Raw genomic sequence first — 21,265 nt, 5'->3', positions numbered from 1 at the left:
TGAATTTAATACTCTAGATGCATGCTGGATAGCGGTCGATGTGTGGAGTAATAGTAGTAGATGCAGAATCGTTTCGGTCTACTTGTCACGGACGTGATGCCTATATTCATGATCATTGCCTTAGATATCATCATAACTATGTGCTTTTCTATCAATTGCTCGGCAGTAATTTGTTCACCCACCGTAATACATGCTATCTTGAGAGAAGCCACTAGTGAAACCTATGGCCCCCGGGTCTACTTTACATCATATAAGTTTCCAATCTACAATTCTAGTTTACTATTTATTTTGCAATCTTTATTTTTCCAATCTTTACCACAAAAATACCAAAAATATTTATCTTATTATCTTTATCAGATCTCACTTTTGCAAGTGGCCATGAAGGGATTGGCAACCCCTTTATCGCGTTGGTTGCAACGTTCTTATTTGTTTGTGCATGTACTGGGTGATTTGCGTGTAGTCTCCTACTGGATTGATACCTTGGTTCTTAAAAACCGAGGGAAATACTTATGCTACTTTGCTGCATCACCCATTCCTCTTCAAGGGAAAACCAACGCATGCTTAAGACGTAGCAGCAACCCTCATATATTAAATACAAACGCCGATGATATGTTTAATTTGACTCCGTTGCGACCGTTTATCAGTTGAAAGTGGCCCATCGCCGACTTCCACCCCCTTATAGATGATACGCAGGGTGTTTCCGCAATAAAAAACAACACTTAGCCGATGTCTCGGTGCCAGAAGGCGGTTGTGTTAGAGGAAATGAGGCAATCAGATATGTCGGCTTTATAACTTCACTTAGTCATAGGAGCTTTAAACTAGGGAAGCTAGCTACGAGCCCCCGGTTAGTGTTCGGCACCGACCAAAGTCTAGCCATTAATACTTCAGTCAATGTTATGAAAGGCCCATCGTTTAACACGGGGTAATCAGTATCGATCTATAGTTTGACACCATCATCAGATCGCTGACTAGTTTACGCCCATTGTGATAGTCAGTTTTTGGCTTTCTCCACTGACGTGCTTAACCATTCAAGCTGGAAGCACAGTCGCAGTGGTTCTCCCTTTGCACACCTAGTCAAACAAAGCGGAACATAGGAGGCAAGCACAGGAGCCGGGCAACTCAACTATTGACCACAATTCGAAACCGATGCATATAAAGCAGTATCCGAGAATGTTGGAGTCCATGGAATACCTTGGCTTTTGGTGGGTTCGGCTCTAGCCCTGCCCCTCTTTGATATTACCGAAGCTTTAAAGGTGTCCGGTTTTGTACTACGAGACTTATGCTGGAGACACACAAAAAATGCCATAAGCTTGGAGAACCAAAAAACTTCAGTAAAAACTTTATGTCCGAAGTAAATCAAGTTTTTTGCGCCAATCCGAAATTGGTCTTTAAAAAAATGTGCTTCTGTCGTGCTTTAACATGACACATCCAATCTCAAGACTTCAAGCGGGTCAGCCTATGGCTTCAACCTCCTATCCCGAAGGCGGAGTACTTCTCGTTAGGCCAGTTTAGCAAACTAAACTCGAGCGGCTTTGAGAGATAAACTAGGCTTCCCGGCTATTGACCACACACTCACGTCGAAAAAAGAAGTGATAGAAAAAGACTTTGCAACGACTAAGAAGAAAACTTTTATTATACAATGACTCATAAAATTTAAGAGCCCCCAGTTAACTTGGGAAAGAAAGTGCTTTTAACAAACAATGTTTGTTGACAAACTAAGTTTTTAACACAAATATAATGTTTGGTCAAACCGAACAAGAATTAAAAAAACTAAGCATGGAAGCGACTTAGCTGGTTAATGTGCTCGGTGTCGATGCGCGGCCCGATCATACGGTGGGACGAGGTCCCAGCCCCCAAAGCCGGTCCTGAGGTGGCGGAGCGAAGAGCTCGGCACTTCAAAGTGGCGACATAGTACGGATAAGGTAGCGACGTGGAACCCCCAGTCCGACTGAGGCGACGGAGCAGGCCAACAGTATGACGCCGAAGTCCCCGATGTGGGTTAATGAAGTAATGACGAAGCCCCGGTCTAGCCGAGGTGACGTGATACGTCGGTATGCCGAGGTGACAGCTCTGCCCAACCCGAATCATTTACATGTGCACAGAAAATAGTGCAAGCCCGAGTTAATAGTAATAAATAATAAATTAAAAAAATCGTTGCATAATTAATAGTTGATGCAAAGTGAGTAATAAAAGAAATATGGCTCGTGTGCCGAACACTCGATGAGGTAGACCTCTCTCAGCAATGCCGAAGTCCTCAAGGCAACTGAACATGTCGATATGGCAATTAGACCAACAAGGTGATCACGTGAGCCAATTTATGCCAATTGGGACGATGACATCGGCTTGCCGAAGTGACCATGTGATGCGGTCAAAGCCGATTACCTGCACATATAAAATAGTGCAGCCCAAAAAATAATAATCTTCCCCTTATATATATATATATCTCTACTATTATACCTAAAACAAACGGAAGGTTCCGTCTCCCCTTTTACGTTGGCCTTTCGTCCGTCCTCTCCCCGATTCTCCCACGCACAATCACCGCGTCTGAAATTACAGGGACGCAATTTCTCATCCAATCTGATTTTAAGCCCTCCCTCCCATCTCCGCCCGTGGGCGCTGCCTCCTCGCCTCAGCACAGCCGCCACACATACCCATCCGAGCACGCCTCCCATACTCCTCTTTTGAAGCCGCCGCCGACGTCCCTACCTCCTCCTCCGCCAGGTGCACATCAGGGTGAGGCCCTGCTCCCTCTCTTCGCAATGATGGGAGACATCAGTGGTGGCCGTGGATCTGGCGGCGACGTGGACAGATTCCTCCTCTCTCTCCCCATGTTGCTCCAGCAGGTGCAGCGCGCCTCGAGGTGCTCGCGGGTATGGCTGCAGCAAACGCCGGTTGGTCGTCTTCGAGGCTGTCCATGCATGAACCACCTAGGCGAGCGAGCAGAGACGAGCAAGCGTATTCCTGCAGTTGAGCCTCCCCGCCTCCAAGCTGTGTCCTAGATGAGGTCGTCGCTCCTTCGATCTGTACCCTAGCTCGCCTCCCTCTGTAGGAGACCTACCTCGACAAGGTTGTGGGTCGCCTGCTCCAAGTACAAGGACGCAGGTGAGGTAGGCGACACGATGCTGCACATGGTGGCGTCGATGCTGGAGTCCCTGAATGACTATATAGCTCTTTATTATCTATGTTGAATGACTGAATGGTGACGCTATACTGAATCTGTTAACTCCTCAGCCCTTCACCACATTGTTTGTTTTGATATTCTATAGTACCGGGATTAAGTTACCTAGATTCAGAAGTTACTTTAATAGTTTGGGTGGCTGGGTACTTCCTGTATGAAGCATAGTTTTCTTAAATCCCAGCTTTCTTGCTGCACGTAGCTGTCTCAGTTCATATATACCTAGCTACATTTTACTCGTACATCATATAGGATGCAGTCCAGGTTAGGAAAAGGAGGCCTTATAGTCCAAGACAATATTTTCTCAACTCTAGGCCAACTTTGCTACTAATGAGAATCATCGACAAGTTGCATTTTTCCTTGTGGGTATTAGGAACTGTTCAATACTTCTGTTTAACATGCTCAAGTAACTTTGTAGCATAACAAGAGTCATCTTATCTTATGAAGTACTTCAAACTTTGCTTGTATTCTTGAGAATTATATTAAGGACCTGACACTTGGAATCTAATCTATCCTGAATCTCGCATAGGAACGATTTTCCAGACTGAAGATAGTAAAGTGTGTAGGTCCATTCTTACAAGTTGACGATCCTTCTCTTGGACACCAACCCTGTAATTCTGTATTTGGGAAATACATTGTTTGCGTGATTGACAGGTAAGGTATGCAATAGCACAGCTCTTTGAATTACAATGGCAATATATTTTATAAGACAAGTTATAGTTTCTCAAGCTGCATCCTTCCCTTAGAAAATTAAATTTCCAACATGGAATAGCTGCAGTTGGTGCCGGCAAACATTTTAGGTTACAAATTATTTTGCTTTCAATATTTATGTGGTATTAACAGGTGTACAACAACTAGATAGGGGGAGAGGAATAGAGAGGGGGGAGGGGGCGGTGGTTATTTAACATGCATGAGGATCATAAGTATATGTTTGACACAATTGATGTTGAACCACTAGATTTGTATGTCCGGCATGATTGATATTTGAACCACTAGAATTTGTATGTCCGACATGATTTGAAGCACTAGAATTTGTATGTCCTGACATGATTGATGTTTGAATCACTAGAATTTGTATCCCGTTGCAACGCATGGGCACTTAGCTAGTATATATATATATATATCTTTATCTTTATCTACTAATAAACCAGCTATCGCTTCTGGTCGTCCGTTGTGGTTGTTTTGCAAAAAAGTCCCTTGATTTACAGGAAATCAACCCGCGGTCCCTGTTTTAGTGGCACCCAGAAAAAACGTTTCACTTTTACAAACAAAACCCTATAGGCATTTCAATTCAGTCCGCAATCCTTTCCTTCCTCTTATCCACTCTGCGCCGGCGGCTACGCCCATTCCGTCGTGCGCCGGCGGCCGCCGTGCCTGGCACCGGAGGATGGAGTGCGCTCGCCGGGAGGATGGACGGCGCGGAGAGGCGCGCTCGAGCCTGAGCTCCTGTGCCCGCGCCTCGCGCCTCCTTGCACCGCTCCGGCGGCCTCACTCGCCACACGCCGTCGCCGGCGACCACAAGCAGCGACCGTCGCACCTCTCTGCGCGCCACCCCGAAGCCCCAGGCACGCCGCGCTGCCGTCCCCCGCAACCCCGGCCTCCTCCTCGACCTCGCCTCTCCGTGCGAACAAACGACGTCGCCGGCGGCGGCCTCGGCCACCATGCTTGAGCTGACGAGCGCCGACCGCACGGGGCTCATCTCCGAGGTGTTCGACGTGCTAGACGACATGAGCTGCAGCGTCGTCGATGCCAGGGCGTGGTCGCATCGCGGCCGCCTCGCCTGCCTCGTCTACCTGCGGGACGAGGATGTTGCCGCAGCCGTTGTGGAGCACATCGAGGCCCGCCTCGCCTCCCTCCTCCGCGGAGACTCGGAAGCCAGCAGCGGCGCCGTGGCTGCCGTCCCCGCCGGCTCCATCCCGCACGCCAACCGGCGCCTCCACCATCTCATGTATGCCAGCGGCGACCAGGAGCACGCGTTCCCAACTCCCACGGTGCGTGCTCATGGATCTCGAGCCCGACACCATGGGCTCCGTGCACAAGGGGCCCTACGGCCAGATCTTCCGCCCTGACAACTTTGTCTTCGGCCAGTCCGGCGCCGGCAACAACTGGGCCAAGGGCCACTACACCGAGGGCGGGGAGCTCATCGACTCCTTCCTCGACGTCGTCCGCGAGGAGGCCGAGAATTGCGCTGCCTCCAAGGTACTTTCCCCTTTCTTGAGGAGTCGCTCCAGTTACTTCGTTCCGCAGATTCTGGCCAGCGATTCTGACTTTTGTTCATGTGCTTGTCCTGAGGCTTCCAGGTGTGCCACTCCCTCGGCGGGGGCACCGGTTCCAAGATCAGGGAGCAGTACCCGGGCCGGATGATGCTCACCTTCTCCGTGTTCCCATCTCCAAAGGTCTCTGACACGGTGGTCGAGCCCTACAACGTCACTCTCTCGGTTCACTGGCTGGTGGAGAACGCCGACGAGTGCATGGTGCTGGACAACAAGGCGCTCTACGACATTTGCTTCCGCACCCTCAAGCTGACCACACCTAGCTGTAAGCAAATCTGTGACATCAAGCTATATTACCTGCCTGTACTTTTTTACCTGCCTGTACTTTTTTACTAATGTGAATGCTAAATGAATAAAAGAGATAGAGGATTAATACACTGACTCTGGCTTGGCAACTTTATATTGGTTTCTTGACCGAGATTCTGGTAAGATGGAACCATGATTTGTGATAGTCTAGCGATTAGTAGAAAGCGAACTGTAAAATCATGTGCTTTGCAACTCTTGTCATAATCATATACATAGGATTAGTTCAGTTTAAAGCAGGGATTCAGATTGCTCTACTGTGGCACACATTGTCAATTAGTTAAGTGAGATCAAAATAGAAGTGCAGATTTGGTGGCAAAACATTCTATAGGTGAGCAGTTAACCGGTTTGTTGTTACAAGGTGCTCTGGTTTTTTTAGCACACCAATTGGCTGCACATTGTACTTCTAATAGTGATTTTTTATTAATGTGAGATCTAAGCTCAATAGTTCACACAACTTGGGAGGCAATCCTGAAAAGGAGGAGAGCACTTGAAATAGGCTTAGTGAAGAGAATTTGAGATAGCACAACCAAACATATTTGGGTTGACCACTGAATACCTAATGTCCCAGGGAATTTCAAGGGTGAGGAAGCTGAGTGAACTGTTTTCTGCTGACAGTAGGTGGTGGAATGAGGACACTCTCCAAGAGAACTTCTTAACACCAGACATCTGGGTGATAAAGAAGACCCCTCTTGGAAAATTGGACCAGGATATGTGGGTGTGATCCAGAATTTTATGCCTGTCAGGGCTAACTTGCACCTCCATCCCTACGCCCCTTTGATTACATTTGCAATTCAATATGCAAATAAGCTGGATGCTTGGATGCCCGTGGTGAGTGAAGTATGGCTTTAGTCTATCGGTTAAGCTGACTAACTGTTTCAAAATCTTGAACTAATGTTTTTTGTGACACCTGAACTGAAGTTGGTCATGCTAACAAAACCTTCAACTTATTAGAACAGAAATTGTAACAGCAGTTTAGCTTATTGTTCTGTGAAGTAACTACTGTTGTACCAGGAAATTTTGTGCACGTGCATTCAATTACAGGTTATCCGAGCCTGCTTGCACTTGCAACTGATCAATGCCGATCCAGTTGTTCTCAGGATAGATAAAAATCAGTTCTTGTTCATTATAGAGGGCATCCAACATAAATAAGATTTTTAAATCTGACAAAACATTTTTATTGTACAATTCAGTCTGAAAGATAAGAGCAAACTTATCTGCCACTATAGAGGGAATCAAACGTAAAATAGGTGACATGCAGATATTGACATACGATTACATTTTTATGGCATTACTAATCCAGTTATGGTTCCATTGTTGTCGCACACCGAACGTTCAATGAATTTCTTGAAGAAAATGTGTGGAGTCTTTTGTTGTGTGCTTCAACCAGGTAAAATCCTATTGGTTATTCTAATCATACAATCTTCCGATCCAATTTTGTGAGCTTAGTACAGTAGGATTCTTATTTTTGTAAGGCTTCCCAGTAGATATATTGGAGCTGCCCCTTCCTCTTCTACTGTTCTATCTCTACTTCTTTCCCTTCTACTTGATAGTCAAAAATTTAGTACATCTCCATGCTCATGGTTCTTCAGCATATATAGTCTACTATGTAATTCTCTGTACAACCCATTTAACTCTGCAACAGCCACTAAAATATATCTGTAAGCTTGCATAGGAATAATTCATTTTTTTATTGTTGTTTGGTTATTGTGGTTCACAGCCAATTTCTTTAGGCTTTAAGCATATGGTAGGATTACACTAACAATCCGAGTAAATAGTATTTGGTCCTTTTGATTATGTTTCATGGCAATAAGTATGTTTCCTTGTGGTGCAATTTGTTTCCTGCAACTGATAACTCAATTTTTTTGCAGGGAGGTAACTACATTTCTTCCGTTGCTGAAAAAGCTGAGGTGAATTCTATGACAGTGAGGGTTGATGATAGGAGCACAAGTAATTCTGATGTAAGTGTGACAACCTTGTGTACTATTCTATCCTGGTCTTGCTTTTATTGTTGCACAACTTCTCTGATCTCTCAGTAGATTTGTTCAGTCGGTGTGGTCGTTAGGCTTAGTTTAGACATATTTCTATTTTGAATCTGTGCTTATACTGTTTGTCATCTGAAACCTACACTCAGTATACATTATGTCCAGGAAATAATCATCACGTACGGACATCACTCTATACTCCTTCCGTTACATAATACTTGTCGTGGTTTTAGTTCAACATTGCATAACCTTCTGGTTTTCCTGAGGTACTGCTCAGTAACTTTTTTTACCTCATGCATACAAAGATAGAACAAGAGTCACTGGATTAAGAATTCGAACTTTCAGAAGTTCAAAAAACAAATCTGCATAGTCTGTGGATGGGGATGGAAGGAAAGAATTGTGATTCTAATGTGCCATTGACAGTGGCGGGCATTAATTGGGGAGGCGGAGATAGCAGCTTGACATGCATGATGTTTGATTAGAATCGTGTTTACTTGGTGATGCTTTTAGTTTGCTAGAACTTTTTAGCCTGAAAGAATGCAAAATGCATATACACTGGGATTAGGAATCCATTAAGTTATCTTAGTTTCTCTTTCTGGTTTGAGTTTAGTATTATTTTTTCTTCTTCATGCATTTAATTTGCTGTGCAGGTGTCTTAGATAAGATGCTATAAGGATTACATAACTTTCTTTACCAATCACAGTACCGACGGTGGCAGGCCATGCTTTCTATCTGCAGTTCTCCAACTAAAAGTCTAACTGCAGGAGTATGTAGAATCTTCTTTACTTAACTAGCTTATACTCACGGACATATCGTGAAGCACAAGCAGCCTTGCAACCACAAACCTTGTAGACTTCTCTTTTCATATCCAAACTTTGCAAACATTTCATTCATGTTTTTAAACTTATTCTACGTTTATTTTAGTGCACCAAGAAAAAATAAATTTGTGACCATTTGTGCTTATCTATTACTGCTTTGAGTTTTTTTTCTTCTTTAAAGGTTTGATAGTATATGTGTAGATTTTTAACTATTTTTGTTACTATTACAAATTTAGTTACATTTCTCAAAATAAAAGAAAATACTAAATTTGTATGAACATATAGATCTTATGAAATTTGATTTCATGGTAATTTAGTTACATAAATTATTAAACTCTCAAAGAGTATGTATATGCAACAATCACAATGTATGTTTCTCTCGAAAAGCGATAATTCAACCAGTGGCAACACAAAGGCATGTTCACCTTATAGAGAATGAGGATAACATTGTTTCCGACGTTTGTCAGAATTGGATATAAGAAGTGGCACGTGGAGCAGGATTTGCGTTTTTTTTTTCGCCCGGTGCAACGCACGGGCATTTGTACTAGTATATATAATAATAATAATAATAATAATAATAATAATAATATAATATAATAATAATAATAATAATAATAGTAATATATAATAATAATAATAATAATAATAATAATAATAATAATAATAATAAAAATATAATAATAATAATAATCTTTACCTATATATACTAATAAACCACGCATCGCTTCTGGTGGTACGTCATAAAAACAACCCTCGAAGTTGGCAATAATTACCCACCAATGCCACCCGTAAGTGGCAAAAACGATTCGTTTTTAATTTCTAATATCGCTCCAGGGTTCTGTTATTAAAGGTGGATACGATATAATAGCACCAATGCATGAGTAGCGCGATGGCTGAGGCAACGATGCTCCACAAAGGAGACTAGGGTTCGATCCCTGGTTCTCACGCTTTTTCTCTTTCTTTTTACCAAGCGCAGTAATGGGCCAGCCCATGTGCGGGTCGTGGCGCCCCCTGTTTTCTATATCTTTTTTTTTATTTCTATTTTGTTTTTTCCCTAAAAATAAATTTCGGATTGATGGCGCCCCCTATTTTTTATTTCTTTTTACTTTTTTATTTCTGTTTTGGTTTTTTATCTCAAAATTAATTTCGGATTTCCAAAATATCAAACAATTGCGAGTTCTGAAAAAAAGTAGGAAAATGGTAAACTGTTTGTGAATTTAAAAAATATTCTAAAAATCAAAAAATGTTCACGACTTAAAAAATTGCTCACAAATTATAAACAAATCACGATTTCTAATGATTTCATGAAATAAAAAATGTTCATGATTTTTTTAAATGAGCCAATATTCAAAGCATATTCAGGAATTTAAAAATCATGTCCATCAGCTTTTAGAAAATGTTCACAAAAATTAAAACACATCCGTAAATAATGAACAAAACTAATTGTAGGTTCCATAAAGGTTTTATTAGGAGATCTATATAGCTCGTTTTATGATTTTATTTAGTCCTTCGCGTTGGGTAAAAAAGGGTTTCCGTGTTTTGTACAACGCTGAACCCAACAAAATTGACATAACTTTCTAAGGATTTGTTTTTGTAAGCTATATTAAAATAACTAAATGTCTATTTTGCTTCCATACACAGTTATGCTTATTTTCATATCACAATAGTGGTTATGGTAAACACCGCTACGCTAAGTCCAGACGAGACACTTTATTTATCAGTATAGCTCAGGCAGGGTCCGTCAATGCAGTTTGCTCAGCCACAAAATATTTTGTTGTGACGCCTTAAAAAATCAAGTCTTGATGAGCATCATATTGTTCATTTTTGAAATTACATTTTAAAAGTGTCTTATCGCATCATGACATGATTTGTATATACTTTGTGAATTTGATTCATACTTTTTTATATCTACCACACATGTATAACTTGATAGTTTTTTTCCGTTGCAAGGCACGGGCATTTCCAAAAATGTTCGCTAAATCAAAAAAAGTTCGTCAAATTCAATAACTATTCCACCCAATTTCTAAATATTTTCATCGATTATAGAATGCTTGCCAGTTCAGGAAAATTGCTTAAAAATGTTCACAATTTTTAAAAAATGTTTGTAAATAGCAAAAAATATTCATAAATTGAAAAAATGTTCTTGATTGTAGAAAATGTTCAGAAATTTGTAATAGTATGTTGTTTGCGATTTCAAATATGTGCATGAGTTTAACAAATTGTTCATAATTTCAAAATGTTCATGATTTCGAGAAATTGAGAGATATTGTATCTCGGTGATGCAACGAAATGTGATCATGACCATTTGAAATTATGAATTTTTTTCTCCCGTTGCAACGCACGGGCCCTTTTGCTAGTAATAATAAACCAGCTATTGTTTCTGGTTGTACGTCGTCGCCAATTTTGCAGAAAAGTCCTTGTGGTTTTCGGTATTAAACCCGTGGTCCTTTTTAAAGTGAGAAAATGTTTCGAGCCCAGATCCGGCTCGCCCAGGCTCGAGTGCCGCGGCCGCCACCACCACCACCCGACCCCGAGCTCCTTCTCCCGTGCGGTTCCTCCCCGGCCTCCCTGCCGCCGCCCAACCTCCACCAGCCGCGCCTCCCACCACATCCCGCCGGCAGCCCAGAAACGTCGCGCCGCCTGCCGCCCCTACCTAGCAGCACGACCCCGACTACTTCCACCACCCGTGTTGTTGCGCTCCTCCCGCGTATGGCCACCAGCGTTAGATCCAACCACCGCAGAGCCCTGCATCGCCAACCACCGCCTACAGCGCTGGATCCGGTCGTCCCCGACCATCTACCACCTTCTTCTACCTTGAGCCGTAGGAGAGACCCCCCCTCTCTTTGTAGTTCGGCGCTGGAAGCCAGGCTCATGGACCATGCCGCCGTGACCGGATGGGCCGTTCTCCTCCTCCCTTCTTCCTCACATGCGAGCATGCGCAACTCACATGTCGCTCACTTCTCTGTTGAGGAGGTGAGCAGCTGCTCCACCGCCTTCCTCCGGCTATCACCTCCACGACACCCACCCACACGGTGGACCGCAGTGAATACCTCGGCCATCTCACGGTGAAAATCCCAGCTGGCGGGTGAAAAACCCAGCCGGCGCGGACTTGCAATTTGTTCCGTGTGTGTGCAATACTCCAAGTGCAGTGCATCGGCCACACTGCTTAGGCATCACGGGAGTTGCAGTTCGGTGCCCAATCCCATAAGGAGCAGTGGCAAAAGTTTGATTTGTGCAATTTAAGGTTCAGTTTTCAGTTCAGCTCCCTGTTTCACGGGATATGTGTAGTTCATTACTGCGTGCTAGCAGATTCAGTGTTATTGTGTGTGTGCAGTGCAGTTCATCGGTGGGGCAGTCTGGCTGGCGGCCATGTGTTGTTCTTGCTCCTACCTCGGATCCAATTCTCCATGACATCCATGTCTGCGACTGTGGTTTGGGCAGCACATGCAGCTGACAGCACGGTGTTGTTTCAGCTCGTTGGCATGCGACTCTGTACCGTGGGCGTGCAGCTCACCAGTGTCAGGCTTGCAGTTCCTTGGCGTTGGCAACCAATAGTTGTTGGCATGCCTCTCTGGGCTCCTACCATAGACCTGGATATGTGGATAGATTTCATTTATTCAATGGTTCGTTGATGCACGAGTAAACTAGCAAAGCGGCATCCTGCTTATGTAGCTTTCCATCCATTGACTAGCCGGCTATCCATGCAACTGGTGATGACTGTGCAGCAGCCAAACTTAAATAAAAATCATACATCCGGCCTCTAATCCCTTGCAATTGATTATATATTTTAACAAACACGAGATGACGAAACATCATTTAATTTTAAGAGAATCAATAAATTATACAAACTGAAGTGGCATATATATGACAGTCTGATCTGTAGGCCTTTTATGTTTTTTTCCAAAAGCAGAGAAGGAAAAAGAATCTCATCTCCAAAGTGTTCAGTGCAGAGAAGATGAACCATGCAAAAACTCAAGGTGGATCATGGTGGCTTCACTGCTGGCGGAACGACAGAGGGTTTGAATGCTACCAGGGTGATTCAAAGGGAGTATATAGGTAGAGTTTTTGCGGCCTCTTGCATGAACATGATTAATGGTAGCTTATATTCCATGACATGATTTTACAGCTGTAATGATATGTTTCATGCGAGAGGACATAAATTTGCATCATATTTTTCTGTCCTGTTAGTTCCAAATTACAATGTTGAGTGGTCCAGTGAGTAGTGCTTCTATAAGCAAGGGAATGATAGAATGATGCACGATTCTGCAGGTTAGACGAGCCGCTGACAAAGACAGGCCTCTATTCTAAATTTTTACTTGCAAAGATGGACCATCAGCTACATAATATGTTGGCTAAACTCTCACAGGTCGCTAACAATTTTTATTTATTGTCATCTTGGTAATTGGCATTGGTGGTATTGTCTTTTGGTTCAACAGAATGTTGTTCAAGTGAAAATGCAGAGGAACATGTTGAACAAAAGATGTGGTATAAAAGGGAAAGGATAGCCTAAACAGTACAATGATGCAAGTTCAGATTTCATATGCTGTCTTCCCTGCCTCATGAATATGCTAGCATGGTTGTCTTCTAGATTATGCACATGTCTTTGTTTTCCATATACTATCGACGCATTGTGTAGTATGTACTAATTCTAGGGAGACTGATCTCATACTGTTCACTCTTCAGAATTAGTATTTATAAGTTTTTGTGTGGTTTTAGTACCTCAGTTAAGAAATAAACATTAGCCTTCTCTAAAGAGGTTTGCTGCCTTGCTTTTTATAATTCTATTAATTTATATTAATCTCCTTGCATAGAACTTCTGTTGCATTACTCCCCGATTTCTATTAGTGGCCCTGTCACAAGAGATTGTTGTAAATCCTCAATATGTGTTTGATGTAAAACAATGTCCAATCTACTACATGGTGTCTCAGTCTCAAGTTCATAATTTCTATATCATTTGAATTGTATACAACAAGATACAAAAGCAGTAGGTCTCCAGCTGGCACAAAAATGCAGACTTGATTTGTTTTAGTTCCTTAATACATCTACTACAACCTACAAGAGACCCTATCTAAGAAAACAAAATCAAGGACCAATGCACTTCTGACATTATTTCTCATTAATATCAAATTAGAATAACATTGATGGAACATATTCTTTTTCTCTCCTTGTTTGAGTTAATGGAGTACAGTATTGCATTTTGCTGAGATGTTCTGCTCAATGCAGGTTTGGAGTCGACCAAGGAAGTCACAGTTTAAGAGCTCGAGGAGGAGGGGCGTGTGGAGGTTCCCGCCGCCAGTGGCTGCACTGCTGGTCTTCGTCGCCTGCTCCTGTCAGATCCAGCATGACCTACCCTATCGATTCTCCGTCGCTTCACTCTGCTTCATGTGCATATGTGCAGAGAAGATGACGACCCTGCCCCTGTTCTTCGCCAGCCACACTCTCCCTTATGCGGTAATAAATCTCAAGAAATGCCCTTTTCGTTTACATGAACATCAAACCTACTTTTTTGTTTGATGTTGGTGCATGTCCAGCCTGATATGTGTGTTTGGCTGCTGCTGTGCGATTGCTGGCTGTGTTGCTACTTGTGGCAATAGTTATTTTGTTTAAGTATGTGGGACGACAATGCTTCTGTCTTTTGGTGGAATCATTTTCCTTTTAATTTAATTACCTAAGAAAAAATTCTATATTTTCTTACTTCCCTTTCTTTGTTGTTTTCATGGCTGACTATTTGAAGTTATCTGTTCACTTAAGCAGTTCTTGCCTGCGGGCAAGTTTTTGTATGTTCATCTAATAATGGAAAAGATTCAAACCTTCAATTTTGTAGGAACGATTTTATTGCTCGAGTAAGATATGTATTTACCAAAGAACATGAGAAGGGCAAGTTTTTATACATTGGAACTTTCATTACCCCCAGTATTTTAGTCATTTTCCTTGCATCTTGCTCCCAGGAATCCTTGAGTGTATAGGTTCTCTCCATTGAAACCGTTTAGGTAGAATATACTTATGGTGGTATAGTTGTTTTACCAGTATTATAATTCAGCTGTGCAAAATTTAATTGCGGCTGTAAGGATTCAGGTTTGTCTCATGGTAAACCTTATCAGTTAGACCTGGTAAAAGTTGAATACTGCATCCATTTATATTATATTCTGCTGAATAATATATCAAATTATTCGTCTCTTTTACGGCGGTTTGCTAACTTATTTTGCATAGCATTTCTAATAGCATCAAATGTGTTCTTCGATGAATCCTAAACAGATATAGACGTACATCTTTGATTAGGCCGCCTAATTAGTTTACTTTATCTAATAGATTGAAAGTTTTTTGGTTTCTATTTATGGTGAAACAAATGGGTTCCTCACAATTTAGTTGATGGTAAAGAGTTAGTGAAGCCGACATTCCAAATTACTTTACTAGATTAATCGTATTGCACTTACCTTTCATAGAATATGAATATTTACTTTGTTTTTCATATCACATCTTTAAGATATTTAGTTGAATCTGCTTCTATTGGCACCCAAAAGTTTATCAAACTATTTTACTTTTCCTTTATGCAGCATTGATTTACAAAAAATACTCAACCTTATTTCTGACGTTTACAAAATTATATTAAAAAATATTGCATAGTGGCACTGGAGCAGGTTATATTTCATTTTTTGCCCGGTGCAACGCACGGGCATTTGTACTAGTATAAATATATAAAACATCCTCGCATAATTAATTTACGCAAAGAGATGTGGCCTGGCGTCGAAGCCAATGTCGATGCGGGGCGTCGGCATGACAAAGCCTGAATTCGCAGGGCGGTCCAAGTCCCCAATGCGGCGTTCGCCGAACTGTAGACGGGAAACTCACCGAAGCAACCATCGTTAATGCGGCCATCATTTGACAGACCTCTATGTACAGATGATGGAACAAACTGGAGTAATAATTCCTCGGGAAAATAAACCTAAGCAAGCAAAAATTATTAAGATTAATAGCACTTAATTTATTTGTTGTAGCAATCCGAAGAGAGACATGTGGATGTTCACGAATTTGCTTCTGTTAGGCGGACGCAGGCTAAGCTAGCAATAGTAGTAGCACGTGAGAAGTGCACGAGAGAGATGATTCACAAAAAGCATATACTGTCTTAATTATATAATGAGGAAAAGAGACAACGATTGGATCTGCCCTGTATGATGTCAGCGACCGACGAGATAGCCAATTTTATGGTCCTTGTGCGACAGTGTGAGGTATTGAATTAAAAAAGGGGAAGAAACGAATCTCCTTGTGGTGTGCTGCCATCCATCGAGCCGAGCTTTGATCGGTGCATTGCTTCGCCCTATCTCTTCAGCTAGATTGCGCGTGGGCCAAATTGAATCCGGATTCGATGTATCGCCAAGAAGCGGACGCGAACTTAAGCCATACTGTGATTTGTATACATACAACAGTACAAACTGATGTGTGCTTGTCGGCCGAATTTTGATCGGTCCTGCGCACTGCTCCTCGGTTGGATCACCGCCGGTCAGACTGATTTTTGTTCCTCCAGGCTGCCGCCGGATGCGCGTGCTCCTTTGGGAATTTCCACGACGCGTAGGGTACTGTGTATTCCCAAGTTGGATGTGCTCATAATAACCACATCAGAGGCCGGATCCAATGTACTACGAGGCGGCGGTACGACCACCATCGTTGAAATTTTCTGGATCATGAATCCTGACCAAACTACAAACAATATAGCACGACATGAAAGCAATGACCTGCGAAAAAGATGATATAGAGTGCATAGTACAGATCTAATTGAAAAAAATATCACCTAATTATCCCATCGATCCGTGATGATCGTCCAGCGGGCTCTCAATGAAAGCACCAATGCCGGTTCTATATCTGGCATATCTCGTAGTAGGTATCCTAAGCTAGGTGTCTTGGAGCGATGGTAACATGGACACGAGATTTTACCTAGGTTCGGACCCTCTTGATGGAGGTAAAACCCTACGTCCTGCTTTTGATTGTATTTATATGGGTGTAGTACAGAGTACATGTATCTACCATGAGATTGTTCTAATGAATATTAGATGTTGTCTATTGACTAGCCTGACCTTGGTTTATATAACACACCAGAGGCCTAGGGTTTAGGAGAGTCCTCGTCTTGTGAGCCAAGTCTTGTGGGATCTCTCTTGTATGCGGCATGGACTGCCCGAAGTGTCCCATGAGTGAACCGCCATGGGGGTCCTTGGCCCGATCCAGCTGGTCGGAAGATGACGTGGTGAGTACCCCCTAATCCAGGACACCATCAGCCGGGCTGGAGATGGCCAGGACTGCCCACATGCATGCATGGTTCAACTTCATTCAATCAGTATAATTTGATTATAAAGTATATTGTCTTGCTTTCTATTCTGCACAATTCCTTCCATTCAACGCCAAACAATGTTCCATATTTTTATTTTCCATGCACAATATCTGAGGTTATTTTGTGAATGGACCGCCCACATCTAAAATAAAATATGGGATAAGAAAATTCGATCAGACGACATAAGAACTGTAAAAACATGATATCTATCAGTTTTGTACAGATCGATGATCTATCTCAGTGGTTCATCATGTTTCTTATAGAATTTCATATTCAACCAAAGGAGGTGCATGACAACTGCATTTGATTTTGATCCAATTATCAAAACAGGTTGTACTTTCTACAATACTAAGTGACATGTGATGACTTGCGAAAGTGTAAGCCGTTTAGGCAGCAGATAAATTATACACCAATATCCCCGACAGGGAAGAAAATTAGAGGCAACCGAACAACCATTAGGTAGGCATATATTGGTTCAAAGAAGTAGCAAAACATCCACACTAATAACGAAGCAGATAAGGAATTATAACGAAGGATATTCATAGCCGTAGCAATTACATCTTAGTAATTTGCTCCACTAACTTAGTACTTCCACTAGAATCATGGACCCCTTTATTAAGAGACATATAGTAAAAAAGCCTATGAATGAAGAGAAACACAACTGATGCAGAGTAGTGAAATGAAAAGATTAAAAATGTGTGATGGGCTCCAATTATAGCTTGTTTAAAGAGAAAATTTAGGGGTATCCACCGCTGCCGAATCCGATGGCAAACCCACCATTGTTGCTCCCGCCACCGCCACCACCCGCTCCGTCACCAGTTCCGACGGCATAGCCTTGACCATAGGAGCCAGTGCTACTAGTTTGTCCGCCCCCAGAGCCAGAGCCAGAACCAACTCCCATGCTTGGACCTTGAGCAACACCTCCAGTTTGGCCACCACCATTGCCGCTACCCCCTCCACTAGCATTGCCTCCAGAAGTGTCATCGCTGGCAGCCTGTCCACCTCCAACGCCATCACCACCTCCATTTCCACCATCACCGCCACCACCACCGTTACCACCACTGCCAGCATCAGAGTAGCCGACACCACCAGTAGAAGGAGTCGGTGCGGTTGCTATGCCATTGGCACCATATCCTTTGCCAACACCACTTCTGGCTCCAGACCCGCTTGACCCATCTGAACCACCACCTACACCACCGCCCCACCCTGACCAACAGCTTTGGCATACCCATTGCCACTAGGGGCTGATGGCGAGCCACTCGCACCAGCACCGATGCCATAGCCACCTCCAGAACCGGATGAAGCTCCGCCTTGAGAACCACCACCAACACAATTTCCCGCTCCTCCACCAGTTCCCTTGGCAGTGTTATACTTGTTTGTGCCATTTCCACTACTCTCACGTATCCCAAGTCACCGCCTGCTCCAGATCCTTCACCCCATCCACTCCCGGTCCCACCCGACGAGCTGCCACCACCTCCTCCTCCCACGCCCCCCCCTGCAGCACTAGAGCTAGTTAGCATCCTTGAAGCATTGGTGAACCCAAGGCTCACGAGGACAACAAAGCCAAGGGCTACAAGCTTAGTGCTAGTAGCCATTGTGAGTCAGCTGTGGAGTGTGAGATGAGTTGGGTCTGGAAAGCAGAGAGGGTTGTGCGGATATATATAGTGGTGGAAGCCGCTCATGGTTGATGGGTGTTGGATCTTACACACAAAAGGCGCACTTTGGGCTGTGAATTGACTGAGTGATTCGATGACACAAGTTCTTAATCACGGTAGCATGCGGTACTGTTGACTGCACTGCATGCATGCATCGATCAAGCAGCTTGTAGACGGCATTAACTTCTCATGCAAATCCATTCATATCTTTATTTGATCCGTAATTAATTGATGAGAACTGGTAAAAAAATTAGCTACCGAGACTAGTCACAGTGGAGAGTAACTTAGAGTAGTAACATGCATATGTTACGACTCTATGTTACTACCTCCACAGTGGGTAGTAACATATATATTGTGTTAAGCATCACTTCATTTATTAGGCTATAGACTCGTCTTTTCTTGATATATGTGATGTTACAGTAACTAGCTATGTTACTACATGCCTCTCTTTTTTCATTAATTACATGCCACATCATCTATTTTACCTAGATAAGTGTGATGTTATCAGTCTGATGCTTGATTTCCCTCAAAGAGATTCCATCTCCTGACAGACTAGTTATTTAATTCTTCTCTCTCCGCCACATGAAAACGTGACTTCTGCTCGATATTACGACCTCGTGATAAATGATTGATCACACAGTAGCGCCTATATATAGATCGTTCTAGGCGATGTACTTAGATCACAACATTATTTTGCACTTATATTAATGCCACTTAACCAGTATCGACCATGCATGCACACCGCGGATGTATTAAAAAAGACAAGATACATACCGTCGGTATATCGTACGTAAGGCATATCTTACTGCTAATCTCTATATCTCTATATACTACTTAAAAAATGTAAGGTTTCCATTTCATCTTTCTTCACACCGCCTCTTCGTTCAACCTTTCATGTATATGATATTCAATCACCTTAATTTACTTACCTTCTAAAATAATTTTACTTTAATTTACTTACCAGACTTCTAATCAAAATATAGGGTAATTCACGGTCAGGATTTGATGAACATTTATTTATAAAATCGCATTATTATTAACAAGTAAATCACAAGCTAACCTACTAGAATACTTATATCTCGTTGCAACGCACTGACATTATTATTCTAGTTACCAACAAAATCTTGTATGTTTTGCTTAAATAGTGACTAACTTAACGATTTCGATAAATAAACGCACCCTCACCGAAATGCATTACATAAACACTATGTACTTCCTCTGTAAACTAATATAAAAGCGTTTAGATTACTACTTTAATGTTCTAAATGCTCTTATATTAATTTACGGAGGGAGTATGTATTAACACTAGTACATGAGTCCCTACATATTAGTTCCTAGAAGTACATGAGCTCCTACGTAAGGTGGACATGTGCTCTGACCGTGTGGCGTCGCTCTTCGTCGTCGGTGCATGCAGTTTAATTAAGTTCCTCAAAAAAACTCCAGCTAGCTCCTAGCTATAGCTAGTAGGCGAGAAGAGTTAATCTTCTGGTAAACCACGGAGAGTGTTGACTTAGCTTAATTGCATACAACGGCCACCCAAGGTTTAACGCGTCGTCGAGGTCAACAAATTTGATCACTTAGGAAACAAGGATAATACTAGTCAGTTGTTGGCTATCACATATGATTACACTTGGCTGAGGTAGATGAAACGTGTCCCAAAAGATGTTGGCTATGCTACTAGGGTTAAGATGTTGGCTATGCTACTAGGGTTCTACTAGGGTTTTGGGAATCCTCCTGGTTCAGAGCTCTAAAGATTTGTTAAATGTTGAACATGCCAATCTCATGGACATTGTTAAGATTAAGTCTGGTATTATTAATGAAACCCAGTTCTTGCAGGATTTCAAAATATGACCAATTAGAATTGGACGCGGAGGCGTAAGAGCCATGAAAGAAATAGATATTTGATGAAGTTCCCAAATGAAGCTAAGCTAGTGGAGCTGTCCAAATTTTATGATTTCAACCTCCAAGGAACTGGTGTTTTTATCAATGTGAAGAGCTGAACATTTGATATTCAAGCTATTGGCAAGTTGCATCAGTCTGGGTGAAGTTTGGCAGGGTACCTGAATGTTTTAGGCACTTTTTTGCAATGTGTGAGACTGCTGCTTCCATTAGACTCGTGTTAAAAAATGATATGGGTATTATCACTTCAGAAATGGTCAGAGCTGAGGTGGGAGTTAGAGATATCGACAAGATTCCTCGCTACACTGAGATCACTGCAAAAGATTTGATGATATACCGGGTTACTATAAACTGGAATCAGTTATTGAGCATGGCCGGTACACCGAGTACAAAAGAAAGAACATGGAAGAAGTTGGACAAGGAGATATGGGGAAAAACAAAAGAACTCCATTGGGAATGTGACCGGGAGAGAGACAATTTCTTTGAGTAGTTTGAGCTTAACCCAATTTGAAGATAACTGGAAAATAAGACTAAGGAAAGCCTGATACAACAAAACCAAATAATGGTGGGGCTACATGATAAAGGAAAAAAATGAAAATTGTGCTAGATAATGTGTTGCCTAAGATTCAAGAGATAGAGGAGGACAAAGCTAGGGTTGCTGCTTTCAGAGTTGTTGAACATGAGAATATTTTGGATCTTGGAGCTAATAAGAAGAAGTTGAAAATGATGGTTAGCAAAGAACAAAAAATTCTAGATGATTGAATTCAGAAGATGGACCAGAGAGATCCCATGGATAAAGAACTTGCTGGTATGGTGGATGAGGATCTATACTTGGAC

The 21,265-nt window shown here is 42.4% G+C and overlaps 1 protein-coding gene across 26 annotated transcripts; it reads left to right on the top strand.

Annotated features, from left to right (window-relative positions):
* Nucleotides 1-2,526: 2,526 nt before the first annotated feature.
* Nucleotides 2,527-14,370, top strand: LOC123044488 (tubulin beta-1 chain). Of its 26 annotated transcripts, none has more exons than XM_044467385.1 (7): nucleotides 2,537-5,374; nucleotides 5,476-5,713; nucleotides 6,323-6,582; nucleotides 7,623-7,712; nucleotides 12,500-12,610; nucleotides 12,824-12,920; nucleotides 13,778-14,370. In XM_044467385.1, exons 1-3 carry the CDS (start codon nucleotides 4,922-4,924, stop codon nucleotides 6,349-6,351), a joined length of 720 nt encoding a protein of 239 aa, XP_044323320.1. In that variant the 5' UTR covers nucleotides 2,537-4,921; the 3' UTR covers nucleotides 6,352-6,582; nucleotides 7,623-7,712; nucleotides 12,500-12,610; nucleotides 12,824-12,920; nucleotides 13,778-14,370. The 26 variants fall into 26 exon arrangements, with proteins under 26 accessions (XP_044323187.1, XP_044323184.1, XP_044323254.1 ...); XM_044467354.1 differs by having other exon boundaries at nucleotides 2,539-5,374; nucleotides 6,370-6,582; XM_044467252.1 differs by having other exon boundaries at nucleotides 2,527-2,733; nucleotides 3,705-5,374; nucleotides 5,476-7,712.
* Nucleotides 14,371-21,265: the final 6,895 nt, after the last annotated feature.

The sequence above is a fragment of the Triticum aestivum genome, chromosome 1A (genome assembly GCF_018294505.1).
Source record: "Triticum aestivum cultivar Chinese Spring chromosome 1A, IWGSC CS RefSeq v2.1, whole genome shotgun sequence".
Classification (NCBI taxonomy): domain Eukaryota; kingdom Viridiplantae; phylum Streptophyta; class Magnoliopsida; order Poales; family Poaceae; genus Triticum; species Triticum aestivum.
The sequence above is the reverse complement of the archived record's forward strand: the minus strand, read 5'-3'. Positions and strand labels throughout refer to the sequence as shown.